Source organism: Amblyomma mixtum, chromosome 4 (genome assembly GCF_055824585.1).
Source record: "Amblyomma mixtum isolate Tamu chromosome 4, ASM5582458v1, whole genome shotgun sequence".
Classification (NCBI taxonomy): Eukaryota; Metazoa; Arthropoda; class Arachnida; order Ixodida; family Ixodidae; genus Amblyomma; species Amblyomma mixtum.
The window spans coordinates 73,062,899-73,081,994 of record NC_143015.1 but is presented as its reverse complement, the minus strand read 5'-3'; the positions used below and the strand labels follow the sequence as shown (position 1 = coordinate 73,081,994).

The 19,096-nt window shown below is 48.9% G+C and overlaps 1 protein-coding gene across 3 annotated transcripts in view; it reads left to right on the top strand.

Moving 5' to 3' along the window:
• LOC149346997 (uncharacterized) overlaps positions 1 to 19,096 on the top strand; it is a 62,823-nt gene that overhangs the window by 38,173 nt on the left and 5,554 nt on the right. For all 3 annotated transcript variants that reach the window (XM_089586820.1, XM_089586823.1, XM_089586822.1), the window contains 6 exons: positions 1,306 to 1,623; positions 2,036 to 2,139; positions 2,654 to 2,762; positions 6,774 to 6,964; positions 12,265 to 12,507; positions 12,929 to 13,107. In XM_089586820.1, coding sequence (XP_089442946.1) covers positions 1,306 to 1,623; positions 2,036 to 2,139; positions 2,654 to 2,762; positions 6,774 to 6,964; positions 12,265 to 12,507; positions 12,929 to 13,107 — 1,144 coding nt within the window. The remainder of the gene's footprint in view (positions 1 to 1,305; positions 1,624 to 2,035; positions 2,140 to 2,653; positions 2,763 to 6,773; positions 6,965 to 12,264; positions 12,508 to 12,928; positions 13,108 to 19,096) is intronic.

The window sequence follows — 19,096 nt, the reverse complement described above, 5'->3', positions numbered from 1 at the left end:
ACACAATTTCACCTCTTTTGATCTGGTGTATTGTGGCTGCAGCTGTACATAAAAGTTGTTCTTGGATGAATACTTTGTGTGCATACGCTTTAGGAATGTGACGTAAAGAAACACAAATATCTTATTCACTTGATTTAGCGCACTTTAAACAGGATATTATTAGGGAATGCTGTTTCCTTGCTGACTACTTCAGTATTGGTTAATTACAGAGCACACACAATTTCATCATTTGCTCTGTGGCTGATTTGCTTGGCCCTTGAGCACGAAGTCAGGGGGTGGAATTCCAGCTGTGACAGCCACAATCGATGGAGATGAAATGCAAAAAATGCCCGTGTACTCTGCGATGTCATTGATGTTGGACCCTGCGTACTATAGCTTACCTATAGCATGCAGCTCAGCCACCATTGGCAGTTAGCCTCTTGTTTTATACACACTTTGAAGTTCTTGGAGATAAAATTTATTGACTACTTTAGCTGTGTCTTAGAACTCTCAATGGCTCAGTCATTTTGACTTTGCAGCATTGCAAGAACTTTCCTCATTTTATTTGCGATGTGGTTTCAGACTTCAGTACTTGTTGTATCGACAACTAACAATATTACATTGCGTCATCAAATTGTGCTTGATGCGTTACTACTTCTCTTGCTGCCTTGCTCCACATCCCACGTAGCACCACTGCTGCTGCTTGAGCCTTTCTTTTCCATCTGGAGTTGATAGTGTGCCGAAGTTTTGAGGGACAGATCTTATATTTCTTTAATTTTATAGTATACCACTAGGTGCAGGAGAAAGAGGGGATGTGGTTATCATGGCACGGAGGGAGGGAGTTAGCAGTTATGAACAGATTAGGGTTAAGCAGCGTGTAAGCCAGTTTGGTGCAGGGAAACACGCGCACGGTGTGACAGTATACATCAGCTGCAGTGTTCAGATGCCTCTTGGCACCATGTAGAAGTGGCAGTCAGTGTGGATGGACTAATGCAACTTGAATGGCACTTCATACTTGTCTAGTTGTTTGGGAACACCTCGAGATTTGGCAAGGCATTAACTTTCTTATACAAAGGGTCTGCAGATAGAGCTCAGGTGCCGTCCAGCATATTGCTCGCATTTGGAGAGCACGGAACGTAGGAGTTTGCGATGGTGAAAGTTTGGCAGCCCTTTAGGTGTGAGGATGTGTACAGCTAATAAAAGCACTGGAACCTAAATGGCAAATGTGGCAATGTGGACAGTAGTGTTTCAAGGCCGCTTAGCAGTCATGTGCTTGATCGGCATAAAGCAGACTGAGACAAATGGCATCGTGGCACCTGTTTCCAGGACGAGACCTGTGGCCCTTTTCTCTTGGAGTTCCTCAGGGCCGTAACCACGGAAACTCACCGCTCTGTGCCCGACTCATTGGTCATCTGGCACGACAGTGTGCTGCTGGACGGCAGGCTGGACTGGCAGAGCGAGCTCAACGAGAAGAATGCGTGCTTCTTCGACCTCTGCGACGGCATCTTCCTCAGATACAGCTGGACTGAAGACATGTTGCGGAAGTCCGCGGGCCATGCTGGCAACCGCAAGAGTGACGTCTATGTCGGCGTCGATGTGTTTGCACACCAGACAAAGCACTTTGGCGGCAGTGAGGCAGTCAAGGTGTGTGCAGCTCAGCCAGTCCTATGTCGTCTCATTTGATTGACTCGGGATAAGAACTGAGGGTCAAGGGGATCGGTTAACAGAGACACCAGTACTTGTTGCGAGTGTGAAGACCACTGTGCATGCTCTTATATTTGCAGTGGGGGAAGTCAATTGCAGAAAAAAATTTCGGTGCAAAAACAAACAACATTTCTAGCACTGAGGAAAGTACAGCAAAATAGTCGTGCTCCTATTTTTGCTTTGGAATTGATCTTTGCTATTTCTGCAGATTGGAAAAAGTGCATGCCTTCTAGAAATAAGCAGAAATAAGGCAATCCCTTTCACAAACCTCACATTTTAATTGAATGTTTAGGCAATGTGCTCACTGCAAGGGATGACTGTGGCAGCTTTGATGACTCAAATTTTGTTTCAGGAAGTTGAAGTAGCCCGCAAGCATGGTTTGTCGTCAGCCATTTTCGCTGCTGGCTGGGTGTACAAGAACCAAGACAAGGTGGAGTCTGCAGCCAGTCAGCGCCGGTAAGTTGTGCCGAAGGTCTCTCTTTCCTGTGCTCAGTGTGGAACGTGCACTGCAGAGTGTGATTCATCGCTAACTACCAGTTGTGGAATCAGTTTTGAAGTGGAGACTAAACCTTTCTGCTAGCTAAGTTGCTGGGTAGTTAGCTCTCTTATTTCGTGCAGAAGTTGCATTCTGTCTCGAGTTTTGTTTGCCTTTGTATACTTAATTACACCGCAGTTATGATGAACAGTACCCTTGGCCTTCTTATTACATTTAATTCTACATTTGGTTGTATCACCTGCTTGTTTGTTTTGTTTATAACAAATAAATTGTGTTAGGTCATCTTGGACAGGTTGAACTTTACACCAGTGAGTCTCAATTTCAGTAAAAAACATTGCTAGCACCATGTGTTTCTAGAAATATGAGACTGCGTGAAGGAGCAGAATAACTGCGAGGCTTCTGCAAGACGTGTTAGGTAGTTTTTACCTCGTGATGGTTTATCTTTATTCTTGCACTGTGTTGCAACCTTTGCAGGTTCTGGGACTGTCTACAATGCTGCTGTCCCGAGACGTGTGTTAGGACACTGCCGCTCCAAACCAGTTTCTGTCAGGGATTTGGCCAAAAACTCTTTAAGGCAGGCCAGGTCAGCCATTTTCTTTGCATCTTTTAACTGCATTAGAGGGACAGTCTACTGCCGGAGACAAGCATGTAAATACTGGCTTGTTATTGCAGATTTTCTCTTATGAGGACAGCAGCATGGGAACAGCTCTGATGTTTTTGCAGGATTACTCCAAAAGTTTGGCCAGAGCTGACAGTTGCATCTTGCTGTGTTAAAACTTCACAGCTGTCCAGGGAGTCTGGTTACAACGCCTGGAGTTGATATAATACACTTCATTAGTAAGAGTGATTGCAAAAAAATGTCATCTTTGTTATTTTTCTTGAAGAAACTCCAGACTTGGCTTAATTTTTTTCACTTGCAGCTAGTTACCCTGTTCTGTCTTATCATCACTTCTAATGTTTTCAAAAAGGCAGGCTGCCACTATGCTGCCAACGGCACTGCCATTGGAAATGCCACGAGCTATGAACTACCTACCTTATAAACGCGTGTATGGGCTGCACTCGTATATGGCCGCACCCCGTTTTCCCGAAGGAAATGTTTAAGAAAAAAAAATTCAGGGGCACTTTGACTGTCTAAAGTGTGTAGAGGCGAAAGTGTTTTCCGCACCACTTTGGCTCCTTCTGTGGCACTGGTGGCGTCACATGTAATTGAGTAGTAATTACTAAGTGATGGCAAATCACTACTTAATGGTTAATTACTGATTAATGCGTGAATACTGATTAACTGCTAATTAATGACGCTTAAGCTTCACCTTTAGGAGTGGAACGCGACAGCGTGTTGTAGCGCTGCCACGGAACGCCACCACCCGTTCCGCGCGATGCCTTGCCAAATGGAAATGGCGCAGTAATTCTCTATCTCAGTGGACGCGGTGTAGAGGAAGGGAGGAAGCGGGAGTGAAAGAAGAAAGACAAAGATTGCCTGTAATGAAGAAAACGAAAATTGTATTTGAGGAAAGGAAATTACGCAGTAACTGTCTCACATATCTCGGTGGACACCTGTCAAAATTCAGGGGGGGGGGGGGGGGGGGTTGCACTTTTTTTACCTCAAGTGCGGTCACTGATGTGTGGTCAAGATGTTAAGCTTCGCCTCTAAGAGTGGAACCCGCCTCTAAGAGTGGAACCCGACAGCGTCTTGCAATGCTGCCAGGGAGTCCATACAACGCCATCGCCTTTTTGGGGAAAGGAAATCTATCTGTCTCTCATATCTTGGTGGACACCTAAACCTCGCCGGAAGGGAAGGGAGGAGGATGGCAGGGAGCGAAGACACGAAGACACCTATTCACTAGACGCGCCTTTGTTCATTCCAAACCATCGAGCTGGCATGGCGGAGTGGATAGCATGCTCGTCTCGCACTCCGAAGACCGGGGTTCGATTCCCGAGCTCGACCAATTTCCTACTCGCTTTTATTTATTTATATGGCCTGACTAGAAAAGTTAATTAGGCTAATTGTGTTAATTATGCTAATTAAGCAATTAACTAAGCTCAGTCCTACTTTCTTGGAGCGTCACTATATGATCCCTTCAATTGGTTGCATGGTTACTAGCCAAAGTGCAATTGGCCCCGTTTGAAATTGGCGCACTGTGACGTCACGACCGTTTCGACCAACTGAAAAGCGTGACATTTCTGTCGACAACTGCTACTTACAACGATGAGACATTAAAGGCTTTCGACTTAATAAATTCTTGTAAGGGCCGCACCCCAACTTTCCACGACCCAGGTGGGAATAGCCTTTTAAATGCACGCGCTGTGCACTCCGTGATCAGCTCTGCCTGCGAGGAACGGTGCGCTTGATCGCGGAGGCCACGCACGCGCACAGGTGCTTCCATGTGCCGTCCTTGGATGGCGCCCGCGGTCGCAATCATCATCATCGTCAACTTCTTTTTTTTTTTTCCCCACGATCTCTCGCTATTCACGTCGGTATCGCCAGCTGCAGTCTTTTGTTGTTTTTGTGGCGTGTTTGTGTGCTCACCGTAGTCACCGTAGTTGTGGTGGTTGTGGCTTTCGCGTGCTGCCGCCGAGCATTGCAGTTTTTGCATGATGGGCAAGCACCTTAATAGCTACAAGGCTGGGACTTAGCTCTCGAACACTGCAAGTGTGTGGCGGGCAGGAAATTCGACGTGGCCGAGGAGTGCGTCCAATGATGGTGCAACTAAAAGTATGCATTGGGAAACACAAGCTATAAAAAGCGCTCTCCGAGGCAAGCCGTGCAGGTTTCCCGGACTAGAAGAAGAGCTGTTCCTCTGCGTGATGGAATTGCGGAACAGCAGCTACGCGTTGACAGCGGACATGCTGCGCGGCTTCTTTTGGGTTGAGCGTGCACCAGAGCACAGCACCAGCTCAGAGTCGAAATACTCCGCAAGTGATGATTGAACGCAGTGTAAATGCCGCTCATTCCCTGTTTGGGGTATTTTTAGATTAAAAAAAATTTTTTTAGAACATCGCTTGTATGGGCTGCGCCCCGAAAATTGGCCCTCAAATCTGGAAAAAAAGTGCGGCCCTTACATGCGTTTATACGGTATACCCGCTTGGTATACTACCTTGGATATAACGAACCTTAGTATGCCACCTTGGGGATAACGAACTTTAGTTCATCAAACTCTGACATACTGAACCTAAGTATGCCACCCCAGATGTCTGTATGTTAACCTCGGATATACAGTCGCCGACCGATTTTTCGGACTCGGTGGGACCCGAAAAATGGTCCGAATAATCGAACAGTCCGAAAAATCCGTGAACTTAAAAAAAAAAAACTTTTCAGCGTAAAACCAGCTTTCAAAATCGCGAAAATTGCCGCTCCCCATGTTCCGCCTACAAGCGATAATATTAGACTATATCTGAGTCATAGCCGTGCTTTCTTCATGTCCGCAGCCTATCTCATCATGATACCAGATAGTGGGGCGCAAATTTCCGGAGCCCTTCACTACCACTACGGCGTCCCTCATAGCCTGAGTTGCTTTGGGACGTAAAACCCCAATAAACCAATCCAAGATAGTGCGGCGCAAAGGGCGCGCGATCGCATTGATAACGGTACAGCGGGACAGCTGCAGCATCCGCCACGGCTTGGACGACGCACCCCGTGGTGCGTGAACTTAAAAAAAAAACTTTTTTGCGTAAAACCGGCTTTCAAAATCACGAAAATCGCCGCTTCCCATGTTCCGCCTACAAGCGATAATATTACACTCTATCTGAGTCATAGCCGTGCTTTCTTCATGCCCGCATCCTATCACATCATGATACCAGACAGTGTGACGCGGCCGCGGTCATGCCGCGAATGAATGCACTCGCTGCGCGAAGCAAGAACAGTCGGTTTGCATGGGGCAATAACGTTCGCGAAGACCGAGAGGTAACCCATGGGTAACCTGCGGGAAAACGCGAGCGGGAGTGAGCGCCTCTGATTGCACTCCCACCCTCGCCCCCGTCTACCGCGTTTGCTGTCCCGCTGTACCGTTTTCAATGCAATCGCGTGGCCTTTGTAGGCCATCTCGATGGTAATGGAGAGCATCTCATATCTCGACGATAGAGAACAAATAGCCAAACCTATCCAAGCCAGTCCGACTGCGCCCGCCGAGCCGATTCCGTTTAAATCCAAGATGCCGCCTTTCGCGGTGGTGGCAAACGGTTTGGTAGTGACAGCGATGCCCGCTCGCGTCTACATTAGGCCAAAGTAACAAATTTTCGGTTGAAAAACGGTCACTGCAATATTGTTGGCGTCTATTTTAGTCCGAAAATTCGAACATTTAGACTCCGCAAAGTCCGAAATATCGGTCGTGAAAATGTACACGTTCCTATGAGGAGCGCGACGGTTCCTCAGCGAAGTCCGAAATATCGCGCTAGTCCGAATTATTGGAGTCCGAAATATCGGTCGACTACTGTAGTGAACCAAAGTACACTACCCAAGTAAGGTACACAGCACTAAATCTTCTATCTGAATGCTAGACGTCATAAGAAACAGCATAAGGGAGGGCACATTTTTTCTAGTTATGCGCACAAGTTACAAGTGGACAGTACACTGCTCCACACGACCGGGTCGGTGCAGGAGGTGAGCTCCGTGGCCTGGTCCGACCTGTCCCAGCAGCAGCTGCAGCCTCGCGACCAGGGACGCTCGCTCTGCGACGGCTGCGGAGTGGCCGAGGTGTGCACGGAGTGGGCGTACAACGGAGGGGGCTGCCTCCGCCTGCGCTTCACCCCAGAGGACGGGGCCAAGCCCAGGGCAGCCCCTTACTTCAGGTGAGGCGGCAGCAGTTCTCTGGGAACCCAGAGGAAGCAGGTCTTATGGCCCTGAAGACCTCATCAGGAGTGTCATGGGAGGGGGTGTTGTTACAGAAAAGATCAACACTCCTTTTGGAGACGAGGGCTTTAGCTATGTTCCCATGTTCCATAATGGGAGTTCGTTAATATGGGGCACAGTTAATACAACCAAGCATTGACTGCTTCTTAAGCACTGTAAAAACAGTACAGTGGACTGATTTCACAAAGTCCACTGTGCATGCGTACGTTTACCAGAAGCAGTCAAGCACCATGTTGGCTGTCCTTCACGGCAGCGTCTGTACGACTACCCACCTTATTTGGTGCCTTGACTGGCATTAAAGGGATCCTGAGAAGTTGAAGTTTCGCTTGTATCGACAGAATACCAGCTCCTGATCACAAAAAACACTCTTGCTTAAATCAAAGCTCCTGTAATGTAGAAAAGGGCAAAAACTGAAATACAGGTACGCTGCCACAGGCCAGTCTCGTAATTACAAGCGGTGTGATGAAATACCGGACTACTACACCTCGGATTTCTGAGGCTGACAATTGTGCATGAAGTTCACATGTTTGGATATTGTACTATGCAAGTTTCGTTTCGAAACTGCTTGTGCACTTTTATCACTTGTGGAAGATGGAAAAATGACAACCTGTATGTTGGAAGCCAGTGAAAACCTATACTTGGCGACGTAGCAGGTGGCCAGCTGAGCTTCAGTATGTTTTCGTGCTTCGTGGCTGTGCGCTTTGCGTGCCCGCGTGGTTAGGTTTTTGACGCGCCTCGATTTACATGTGCGGAGCAGCAGAGGAACTTCAGGTGTCCGTCTAAGTGCTCCTTGGAAGAAGTTGATGCCGTGGTACACACCTGCGATGAGGAGAACATCTGTGGCTAGCTAATTTTGCAAGCGCTTCAATGTTAGCTAACCCACCGCTCAGCGAGTTTGCTTTGGCAACGTACGAAGACGCTGAGCTGCGTAACCACTGCTACGAGGACTGTTATTACAGAATTGAAATATGTCCGTGCATAGTCTGCTCATTAACAGAACTTGCTGTTGGCGAGTTGGTTCGACATGAGTGTAGCAACCGGCGCTGAGAGAGGGACGAAAAAATTTTTGAAAGACACACGTAAGGCGCACTGACAACTCGAAGTTTGTTTCCTGTTACACAGATTACCATTCAAACACATGTAGGGGCCGCACCTTTCTTTCCAAATTTCAGGGCCAATTTTCTGGGTGCGGCCCATACACAGGATGTGCGAATTATTTTATTTTTAATTAAAAACACGCCGATCAAGGAATGAGCGGCATATATTCTACATTCACTCATAACTGGCGGAGTCTTCTGACTCCGAGCTGGTGCTGTGCTCTGGTGCATGCTCATCCCACATGAAGTCTCTCAGGATGTCCATTGTTAACGCGTAGCCGTTGTTCCGCACTTCCATCTCATAGCCAGCGCCTCCTCTATTTTTACAATGCCTGCCGAGTAAAGCCGATCTGACCGTCCAAGGCCCTCTCCTGTCCTCCTTTCCTACTCTCTCCCATCGGCTAGCCTTTGCGCCTGCTCTGCTTCGCTCCGGTGGGGGAAAGTACCATCTGAGTGGGGCCTGACGACAGAAAGCGGACAAAAACAATTTGACGAAGACCTTCCCCCTTTCTTCTTGAGGCGGCGCTCTGCATCTCTGATGATGATCAGGCTGCCTGTCAGGTATGGACGCGTCACAGGGCGTGCCGTTCGTGCCGCTGCTCATCGTGTCGCTGCTCATCGGGGAACCAGTGCAGGCACTGGTTTTAAAAGGAGCCACAGAGAGTGCGGCGCAGCGGCGGTGGCATTGCGACGAAAGGCTGTGGCGGCTTGTTCAAATAGTGTTGGTCTTTTAGCTACAACGCTGAAACATTGCAGGAGAGGCACTGAAATCGCTTGGCGGAAGTATGAAATCAGATGGCAAATGTAGTCAGTAATAAGTTGTGCTATTATGGCTTGCGATTCAGTCATGTTCAGCAAGGAAAATGGGAGAATGAAATAATGAAGGCATGGTAAATCTTCCAGAGAAGGCATTTTTTGAAACTACCAGGTAGCAATAGCTTTCAAGTCATAGCTCTACTTGTTGCAGGATAAGCTGTCATCGTTACGACAACTAGGTAAAGATTTCTCTCTGTCCATGGCAGCCTGCAGGTACGATTGATTTATGAAGCAAAGAGTGAACTTCATTCGCAAATGCGCGGTCGTGCACAACCAGACACTAATAAGATTATGCAAAACTGAAAAGAAGCGCTTGAAGAAAAGGAGGCAAGATAAAACTGAAATCAAGTTCGCTTGAGCACGTGATCAGGGGCAGTGACCGTTAAGCCGAACCACAAGGCAGCGTTTCTTCGACGCCTTGTCAGCTTCTCTTCTACCGGCGTTGTTGCTCGCCGCTGCAGGAGAGGGCGATCAAACACATGAGGGCATACAAACTAGTGTCTCCACACGGGCTTTAGGTGTTTTGTTTTGTTTGTTGTTGTGCTGAGCTCGCGCATAAGGTGCTTTGTCCTCCTCGCACGTGCAAAAGTAGTTGCACTACAATGCAAATTTCTTACAACTGTAAATATACGTGTAAATACAAGCAAGTAGACAAAAAGTTTATGCAGTTAAACGGCTATAAATACAGAGTTGGAGTATATATAGCAGCAGATACGTACCAAGAATTGTATATATGCTATTCCTGTAAATAGGTGTGAATATATGTAAATAAATGCACTAGACATCCCCTTCTTTTCTACAGTCTGTGCAGCGAAGTTCCTCAGCTCCACGTAAACAAGCCTAAAATCTCTGACTTCACGGAGAACTGAAAGCAGCAGCCCTACTGCACATAATTAACCGGTGCCATTTTACAGCTGTTGTGAGCACACCTCGTCAGCTTCGCGAACCACGCCATTTACCCACACAAAACAATTTTCGATAACCATGGTGTCACGAAATGAACAAACATAACAACACTTTATTCGTCTGGCAGGGAACAGCAATTAGCGGCGCACACAGCTCAAGCAGCACCTCAAGTATGCCAGCCGCGATCCTCAAGTGATCAGTGGAGCGAACGCCTCATCCCACCTCTGCAAATGACGAGCAAAGCTCCCGCTCCAGCCAGTTGTCGTTGGAAAAAGCACCGCACCGTGGATGAAGCGAGGGCTGCACAAGAAGCGGTAGAAAGGAAGGATCTGACAGACGTGTGGGGTAGGAGTAGGACAGAGCTATCGCCACCACGCGCCCATGCGCAAGCGTGACGCATGCAGTGCTGCCATCTGGGTGGCGCCGCAACGTGGCAACTAACTGAAATGAGGTGTACCGACGGCTTCCATTGCAAAGCGGTAGATGCAGCTGGCATTGTAAAAATAGAGGAGGCGCTGACATAGCAAGCAGCTCTTCTTCCAGATCTGGACACTGGCATGGCTTGCCTCGGAAAGTGCATCCTTTTGGTTGCACCATCGTCGAACACACTTCTTGGCTCGCACGCTTGCCGTATTTGAGAGCAAACTCCTAGCCGTGTAGCTATTAAGGTGGCGGTTGCCCATCGTGCTAAAATTGCAAAGCTCGGCGGCAGCACCCGAAAGCCACAGCTACGGTGAACTAACATGCTACCACAACTCGCATGCCTTTGACAGCCACAAAAAGCTGGAGGGGATGATACTGATGCTGATATGAATAACGAGCTTGCGGCGGAAGAAAAAATTGATAGGGGCTTAACGTGGTTAAACCGAGTAGACCTGCGAAAGCAGGTGCTCACTCTCCAATTGGAGGGGGCACTTAAACTCCGCCTTAGGGGTGTGGCATGATATTTATGGTGGGTGCACGTGTATGCTGAATTGGTAATTCATACTTAAGATTCATAGATGGCGGCTAGCCTTCATATACCACTACCAGCGCAATGGTTGAGTGATGCGCCACTGCACTGGCAGGTGGCCGTTTCTATCCCAGCCACCCATAGGGATTTTGCAACCCATGCTGCTCTTCCCGAGCAACCTCTTGCGCAGATGGCACGACGCCCGTCCGAACTTACTCGGGTTGCTAGGCAGCGGCACAAGATTGTATGTGCCGGTTTTGCCTGTCCACTTACGGTGTTAGCTTGTGGTTAAGCGTCTGGTTTAGCTCGTACCGGCTCCCTGGCCGGCACAGGGAGCCGGCATGACGCTGTCATGAGCTGTGAAACCTAGCGCCTGTGCGAGGGTGGTGCCCTCTGAGTGTGTAGGCGGCAGCGGCGAGTGCCACCTGTTGGGGTGCAGCTGAAGCGGTTGCTAGGCAACAGGTCATTTGGTAGCTGCACCGCCACGAGCATACGCGATGAGCTCAGCTGGGCTCCAGTAATGTTGCTTTCGCCACAAAAGTTGACGATGATGATGATAACTCTCGGCCTTGGGCACCATCCATGGGCGCCACCTGGAAGCACCTGTGCGTGCGCGTGTCCTCCGCGAGCGAGCGCCCAGTTGCTCGCAGCCGGAACCAATCGCGGAGGCCACGGCGCGTGCATTTTGAAGGATGTTCCTGCGTGGGTCGTGAAAAGTTTGGGTGCGGCCCTTACATGGATTTTTTTTTAATACCTATTTCCTTCGGGAAAAGAGGGTGCGGCCCATACACGGGTGTGGCCCTGATATGCGTTTATATGAATTATATATCTGCGGCCATGAGATAAACATGAAGAAAAACTCTTGTCATGCACGAGATGTGCTTGACGTGAGTTTTTATGTACTAAAATAAATAAAAAAATCTCGTGAGAACAAGTACCATTTGTGCACTGGACCCCAGAAATGCTACCTCCTTTGCCGATAAAGACACTGACTGCTACTGATGCAAGATTTGCCACGCTTCCTAATTTCCAAAGCTTCAGGTATTTCTCTGGTTATTTGGGTCTTAGCTCTTTTTAGTACGCATGTGTTCTTGAAGTCGGGTTGGCATTTGTTTTTCCGGTTTTTCTCCCAGCAGAAATTGGTTTCGGATTGATTGCGCTTTTCAGTAGGGGTTTCGATTGGAACCCTGCAGCGCGGCTCAGGGTATCACTCACTCTTAGTGCTGAACACTCAGCAGTGAATGTGGCTTTCAGCAGTTGTACGTTTCTCCTTATAGTCGCAGCCGCACTTCAATTCCTTGAGACTTTTCCAGTTAGATGGTGTTTTTTTTTGGGGGGGGGGTATCCTTTTTGTAACTTGGGACGCTTTTTATGTGGCTTATATTCTTTGAACCTCCAGTGTCATGTAGGTTGCTAGACTTTCTCTCAAGGTAGGTGCTACAAATCTGTGCGATGCTTTCTTTGACAGGTTGTTTGCGTGCGACATCGCATTGGGCTCCCTGAGTGTCAGCTACACCTTCCAGATGTACCCGGGCAGCTCCGAGACACTTGACATGGCACTCGTCTTGGTCGTTCGGACGGCAGTGGGAGAGAAAAAAAAGCTGCTGCTGGGTGCCACAGCCTCCATGCCTGAAGGCGAGTGGTGTGAGGCAACGCAACACATTTCTTCTCAAAGCTCTCCAAGTGCTGCCAAGTCCTCTTGGCAGACAAGGTGTGTAGTCATCTTCATCATCATTTGAAATTGCATCCTCTGCAGAAAAAGGGCCCTCTCCGATTACATCCTAACCAGCAGTGGCTGCCCTTCCCCTGTATGATTCCAATTTCGTCTTTCCACACCTCAGTGGCCAGAGCTGGCTGTTTTCCTTTCCTTGAAATCCATTCTGTGGGTTCAATCACCTGTCAGTTTCTTTTTATTTCTGCAAATTGTTCATGCCGAAAGTGGTCCAGCTTTGTGGAAAAGCCCAACCGCATTTGTATCGAAATAGCTTTGCATTTTAAGAATTGGGTGTCCAGATAGGAAAGCATAGACAACACCTTTTTTTTTTCTTGACACAGTAAAGTGTGATTCCAGTGCACTACCTACAACCTTCAGATGGAGTTCTTTAATTGAGAGCTGCCCTCTTTGCTTTCAGAAAATTCCAGGTGAAGGATACCAACAGCGTGCCAAATGCCGTTCTCGAAGAAATCGGCATCTCCTTCTTGTCTTTTGACGCATCAGTGGCCAGTGTTTGCCTTTTGGGAGAACTCTCCATAGAGCGTGCAGCTGACAAGACTGGAAACAAGTCTGCAAATAACAGTTGCAGCGGTGAAGGTAACTGCTAAAAGTTTGCTTGCGAAGAGTGAACAACAGGCATCAAGGGTTACTGTAATGACACAGGCATGAAGCCTCTCTGATTCATACCTCGGCACCATGAGAGGTGGCTCAGTCACACTCATGCTCACGGCCACTCGCACTCACACCCACTCATTCACACTCATACACACTCACAACCGCTCACTCACACCTGCACTCATGACCACTCGCACTCACAGCCACTCACTCGCCCTCACACTTATGACCACTCGCACTCACAACCACCCACCCACCCTCACTCTTATGACCACTCGCACTCAACCGCTCACTCACACTCATCATCACTCGCACTCGCAACCACTCACTCACACCTGCACTCATGACCACCTGTACTCACAACCACTCGCTCACTCTCACACTTATGACCACTCGCGCTCACGACCACTCACTCAGCTTCACACTTATGACCACTCACACTCAACCACTCACGCTCATCATCACTCGCACTCACAACCACTCACTCACACCTGCACTCATGACCTCGCACTCACAACCACTCACTCACACTTATGACCACTTGTACTCAACCGCTCACTCACACTCATCATCACTCGCACTCGCAACCACTCACTCAGCCTCACACTTTTGACCACTCACACTCAACCACTCACGCTCATCATCACTCGCACTCACTCGCACCTGCACTTATGACCACTTGCACTCACAACTACTCACTCAGCCTCACACTTATGACCACTCACACTCAACCACTCACGCTCATCATCACTCGCACTCACTCGCACCTGCACTTATGACCACTTGCACTCACAACCACTCACTCAGCCTCACACTTATGACCACTCACACTCAACCACTCACGCTCATCATCACTCGCACCTGCACTTATGACCACTTGCACTCACAACCACTCACTCAGCCTCACACTTTTGACCACTCACACTCAACCACTCATGCTCATCATCACTCGCACTCACTCGCACCTGCACTTATGACCACTTGCACTCGCAACCACTCACTCAGCCTCACACTTATGACCACTCACACTCAACCACTCACGCTCATCATCACTCGCACTCACTCGCACCTGCACTTATGACCACTTGCACTCGCAACCACTCACTGAGCCTCACACTTATGACCACTCACGCTCAACCACTCACGCTCATCATCACTCGCACCTGCACTTATGACCACTTGCACTCGCAACCACTCACTCAGCCTCACACTTTTGACCACTCACACTCAACCACTCACGCTCATCATCACTCGCACTCACTCGCACCTGCACTTATGACCACTTGCACTCACAACCACTCACTCAGCCTCACACTTATGACCACTCACACTCAACCACTCGCGCTCATCATCGCTCGCACCTGCACTTATGACCACTTGCACTCACAACCACTCACTCAGCCTCACACTTATGACCACTCACACTCAACCACTCACGCTCATCATCACTCGCACCTGCACTTATGACCACTTGCACTCACAACCACTCACTCAGCCTCACACTTATGACCACTCACACTCAACCACTCACGCTCATCATCACTCGCACTCGTACCTGCACTTACCGTATAAACGCGTGTAAGGGCCGCACCCGTGTATGGGCCGCACCCCGTTTTCCCGAAGGCAATGTTTAAAAAAAAATAAATCCGTGTAAGGGCCGCACCCGAACTTTCCATGACCCAGGCGGGAATAGCCTTCTAAATGCACGCACCGTGGCCTCCGCGATCGGCTCCGGCTGCGAACGGTGCGCTCGATCGCGGAGGCCAAGCACGCGCACAAGAGCTTCCAAAAACCGTCCATGGATGGCGCCCGAGGCCGCAGCCATCATCATCGTCCATTTTTCTTCCCCCCCCCCCTTCTTGCTATCTAATCAGCATCAGTATCGCCAGCTCCAGCCTTTTATGGCGGATTAGCGCGTTCGCAGTAGTTGTGGCTTTCGCGTGCTGCCGCCGAGTAAGCACCTTATCAGCTACACGGCTGGGAGTTAGCTCTCGAACGCGGCAAGCGTGCGGCGGCAAGCGTGCGGCGGGCAGGGAACTCGACGTGGCCGAGAAGTGCGTCCGATGACCGTGCAATCAAAAGGGTGCATTGAGAAACACAAGCTGCAAAAAACGCGCTTTCCGAGGCGAGCCGTGCGAGTTTCCGGAACTGCTCTGCTAGTGATGGAAATGCGGAACAACGGCTACGCGTTGACAGCGGACATGCTGCGCGGCTTCGTTTGGGATGAGCGTGCACCAGAATAAATGCCGTTCATTCCCCGATTACTGTGTTTTTGCTTAAAAAAATTTTTTTTTTCTAAATCGCGTGTATGGGCCGCACCCCGAAAATTGGCTCCCGAATCTGGAAAAAAAAGTGCGGCCCTTACACGCGTTTATACGGTATGACCACTTGCACTCACAACCACTCACTCAGCCTCACACTTATGACCACTCACACTCAACCACTCACGCTCATCATCACTCGCACTCACTCGCACCTGCACTTATGACCACTTGCACTCGCAACCACTCACTCAGCCTCACACTTATGACCACTCACGCTCAACCACTCACGCTCATCATCACTCGCACCTGCACTTATGACCACTTGCACTCACAACCACTCACTCAGCCTCACACTTATGACCACTCACACTCAACCACTCACGCTCATCATCACTCGCACTCACAAGCACTCACTCACACTTGCACTCATGACCTCGCACTCACAACCAGTCACTCACACTCATGTCCACTGACACACACAACCACTCACTCGCACTCATATCCACTCGCAACCACTCACTCACACTCATCACCACTTGCTCTCACAATGACTCACTCACGCTCATAACCATTCACTCACTCTCATTCACGTTCCTCACTCTTTCCTTGTTTGCTGACAACGGAGGAGATGAGAGATTTACTGCCGTGGCCGACTGCCCTCGTGGCTCCCCTCGCATAGCCTGAGTCGCACAGATGTGGTGGTGAGCCGTCCGGTGCTTTGTCGGTCTCTTTGGCCAATTTTGACAGTTTCGATGCTCGAAGGAAGTGGTCACGCGTCAAGCATATTCCGTGCACCCAATGCTACGTGTGCTCCCACGCTTGCTGCTGAGACGATGATTGCCTGTTTAGCGTTAGCTCAGATGCTTAGGCATGTTTTTGAAGAGTGTCTATAGGCGTACGCAGGGTTCTCCATGCGAATGAGCCAAGTTTCAGCTCACTGCCCCACCCCCAACCTCCTCTTACCTAGGCCCCTACACCCGAAACGGAGCAGATGAGGAATGACTATAAAGCATTTATTTCCATGTGATGGAATTGCAAAATGTACAAGATATTATTCAGCAGTAGTTTCTATCTTAATCTGTAAAACATCGGCAGAAGCCTGAGGGTGCTTGCCAGCGTTTCCACACGAGGTCTTGTCTTCACCCAGACGAAGGCAGTCCTCTTGTTGGAATGTTCACCACATGAGTACCAGCAGAGGAAGGCAGTCACTGGGTCGCTGAAGCAGCAGTGTAACAGTAACCGGCCAGGTAACTGCACTAACATCCACCCAATAAATCATTGGGGAAAGGAAAACATCAACAATTGGGAGAGGGCAAAATAGCCAATAAATGATTTTGGAAAGAAGATAACTCATCTCGGCAAAATCTGTACAAATATGTACACTTTCCACCATCAAGATTCTCCCCTCCTCCCGCGAGCTTCGCGAACATTCTCGCTTTCCCTTGGTGCAGGTTGTTTCAACCTCTGGTTGATCCAGGTTTGAGGAAAGCCACCTCAAGGCCCATCTGTTCAGTACCGTCACTTACAAACTGTCTTTATGCCTGTAGCTAGCGTGGCAATGTCCTGTTGACCACGCCTCAAGCTGTCAACAGACACACGATGTGGATCTGCCTTGCCACAAGAACGTGCACAGTGGGATGCCATCTGACGTATACGTTTCCGGAGGGGGTTTGACCTTTCCCGTATTCTCGGAATCCTCCGCTGTCCGGCTCCCCTTATCCCGCTGGGTAGCGAGTGTGACTCACCCCCTCCTCTGCAGTTGTGGTGAGGGCAGAAAAAAAAAACACAATGCACATTCCTTTATCGCAAACCCAGACGCGGCAAACAATGCACAGCACCACGTGCTTCACTATCACCACCGGCACGAGACAGCCATTTCTGGCGCAAATTGAAACATAAAATATTATCATTTTGGATGTCTCCTTTTGCGTCAAAGGCATCATCATGTCTGATGCTATGCATCCAAAAATAAAAACCACATGCTTGATTTGAGATGCTGGGCTCGCTCAAGTACTTGATAGAAACAATAATCCTCTGGCACAACGTACCAGAGGATTATTCGCGTCGTTTCCGGGCTTGAGCCAAGCTTGTGCAGTTCAAGAGCTGGGTTAGGTCAGGCCATTCCACCGTACGAACCAATCAGTGGCGATATAAACAGTGATAAAAGGGAAACTGCTGAAGCTGTCATTGTGAAACTTCATGAACTTAGAACGAAAACCACGCAAAGGACGATACACAGGGAAGAAGTAGACAGGACGAGCGCGGACTTGCAACTGCAGGACAGGACTTGCGCTCGTCCTGTCTACTTCTTCTCTGTGTATCGTCCTTTGCGTGGTTTTTGTTCTAAGTTCATGCATTACCAACTATCCCTCCATCGTACACTCCTTGAAACTTTATATCTGATTGTTTGAGGCTGTTTTAAGCCAGTCTGCCAAATTTCATTGCTGTAAGTCAAAAAATAGAAAAGTCACCTTCGATCCCCTCCCCCCCCACCTCAAATCTTTGTATCTGAGATAGAATCGTGCAAGAAGTGTGGCAAGAGACTTCTATTTATATTTTTAGTATTGGCAATGCAAAATTTGATAAAGGATCTCGCAAAACTCCTAGCGGCTTATGGCATCCGTAAAAGGCCTGTGCCCATGCCAACAGTGAACCACAAAAGCAAAGAAAGGTTGCCTTTCCCGTGCCAGCAGAATCCTCTGTCTCGGTTGTCCAAAGACACCAGCATGATGCCTTATGCTTCCTCTAGCACCATCAGTAGTGAATATTTGCTTCCCTCAGCTGTCAACAACATGAAAATAGCTAAGCCGGTATCGTCATCACAAAACATAGGGACCGACTTCACTGTTGCGTCCACTCACGTCCACTCACACTCGCAACCACTCACACTCATTGCCACCGACACTCATATCCACTCACTTGCACTCACGACCACTCACTCACACTGATGACTATCGACACTCACAACCGTTCACTCACTCCACTCACACTCATGACCACCCACACTCGCATCCGCCACTGACACTCGCGACCATTCACTCTTACTCACAGACGTGAGTGTGAGTGAGGCAGTACGAGGGCACTCGGGAGTGAGTGTGCCGACCTATGGCCTGAGTTGAAGACAGTTGCGCCAGTGAAGCAGATTCATTCGCTTATTTGTCCTGCTTGTTGAGAGTCAGTGCATTGGGCTCCAGGAGCTGCCAATGAGTGCCATATGTGCAAGACAAAGGCATTTGTGCGCTTCGAACTTCTGCCCCTAGCGAACTGTAAAACCTGGCTGAATACGAGGGGGTACCCAAAAGAAACCGGACTAATTTTTTGAATCGGCACAGCTTCTGTGGTACCGCGTTTTGCCGCTAGGAGCGCATAGAACGAACATTTCAGAGTCAGTAAGCCGAGTGCCGTCGCTGAAGGAGGTCAGACTACTTTAGGCAGAGTTTTAGAGTGACGACTGTTTTGTGTGAGTGTCGTTTTTGCAATGGCTGATTTTCGTGAACAGCGTGCGCCGGTGAAATTCCGATTCTTTCTCGGAAAAAGTGGAACAGAAACTCTTGAAATATTCAGAAAGATGTTCAAGGACGATGCTATGGGGACAACTCAAGTGTTCCTGAATTAAATCCTGAATCAAAGCAACAGTCATGCCAATGGAAAACTTCAAATTCACCTCGCCTCAAGAAAGCTCGTCAGGTGAAACCGAACCTCAAAAC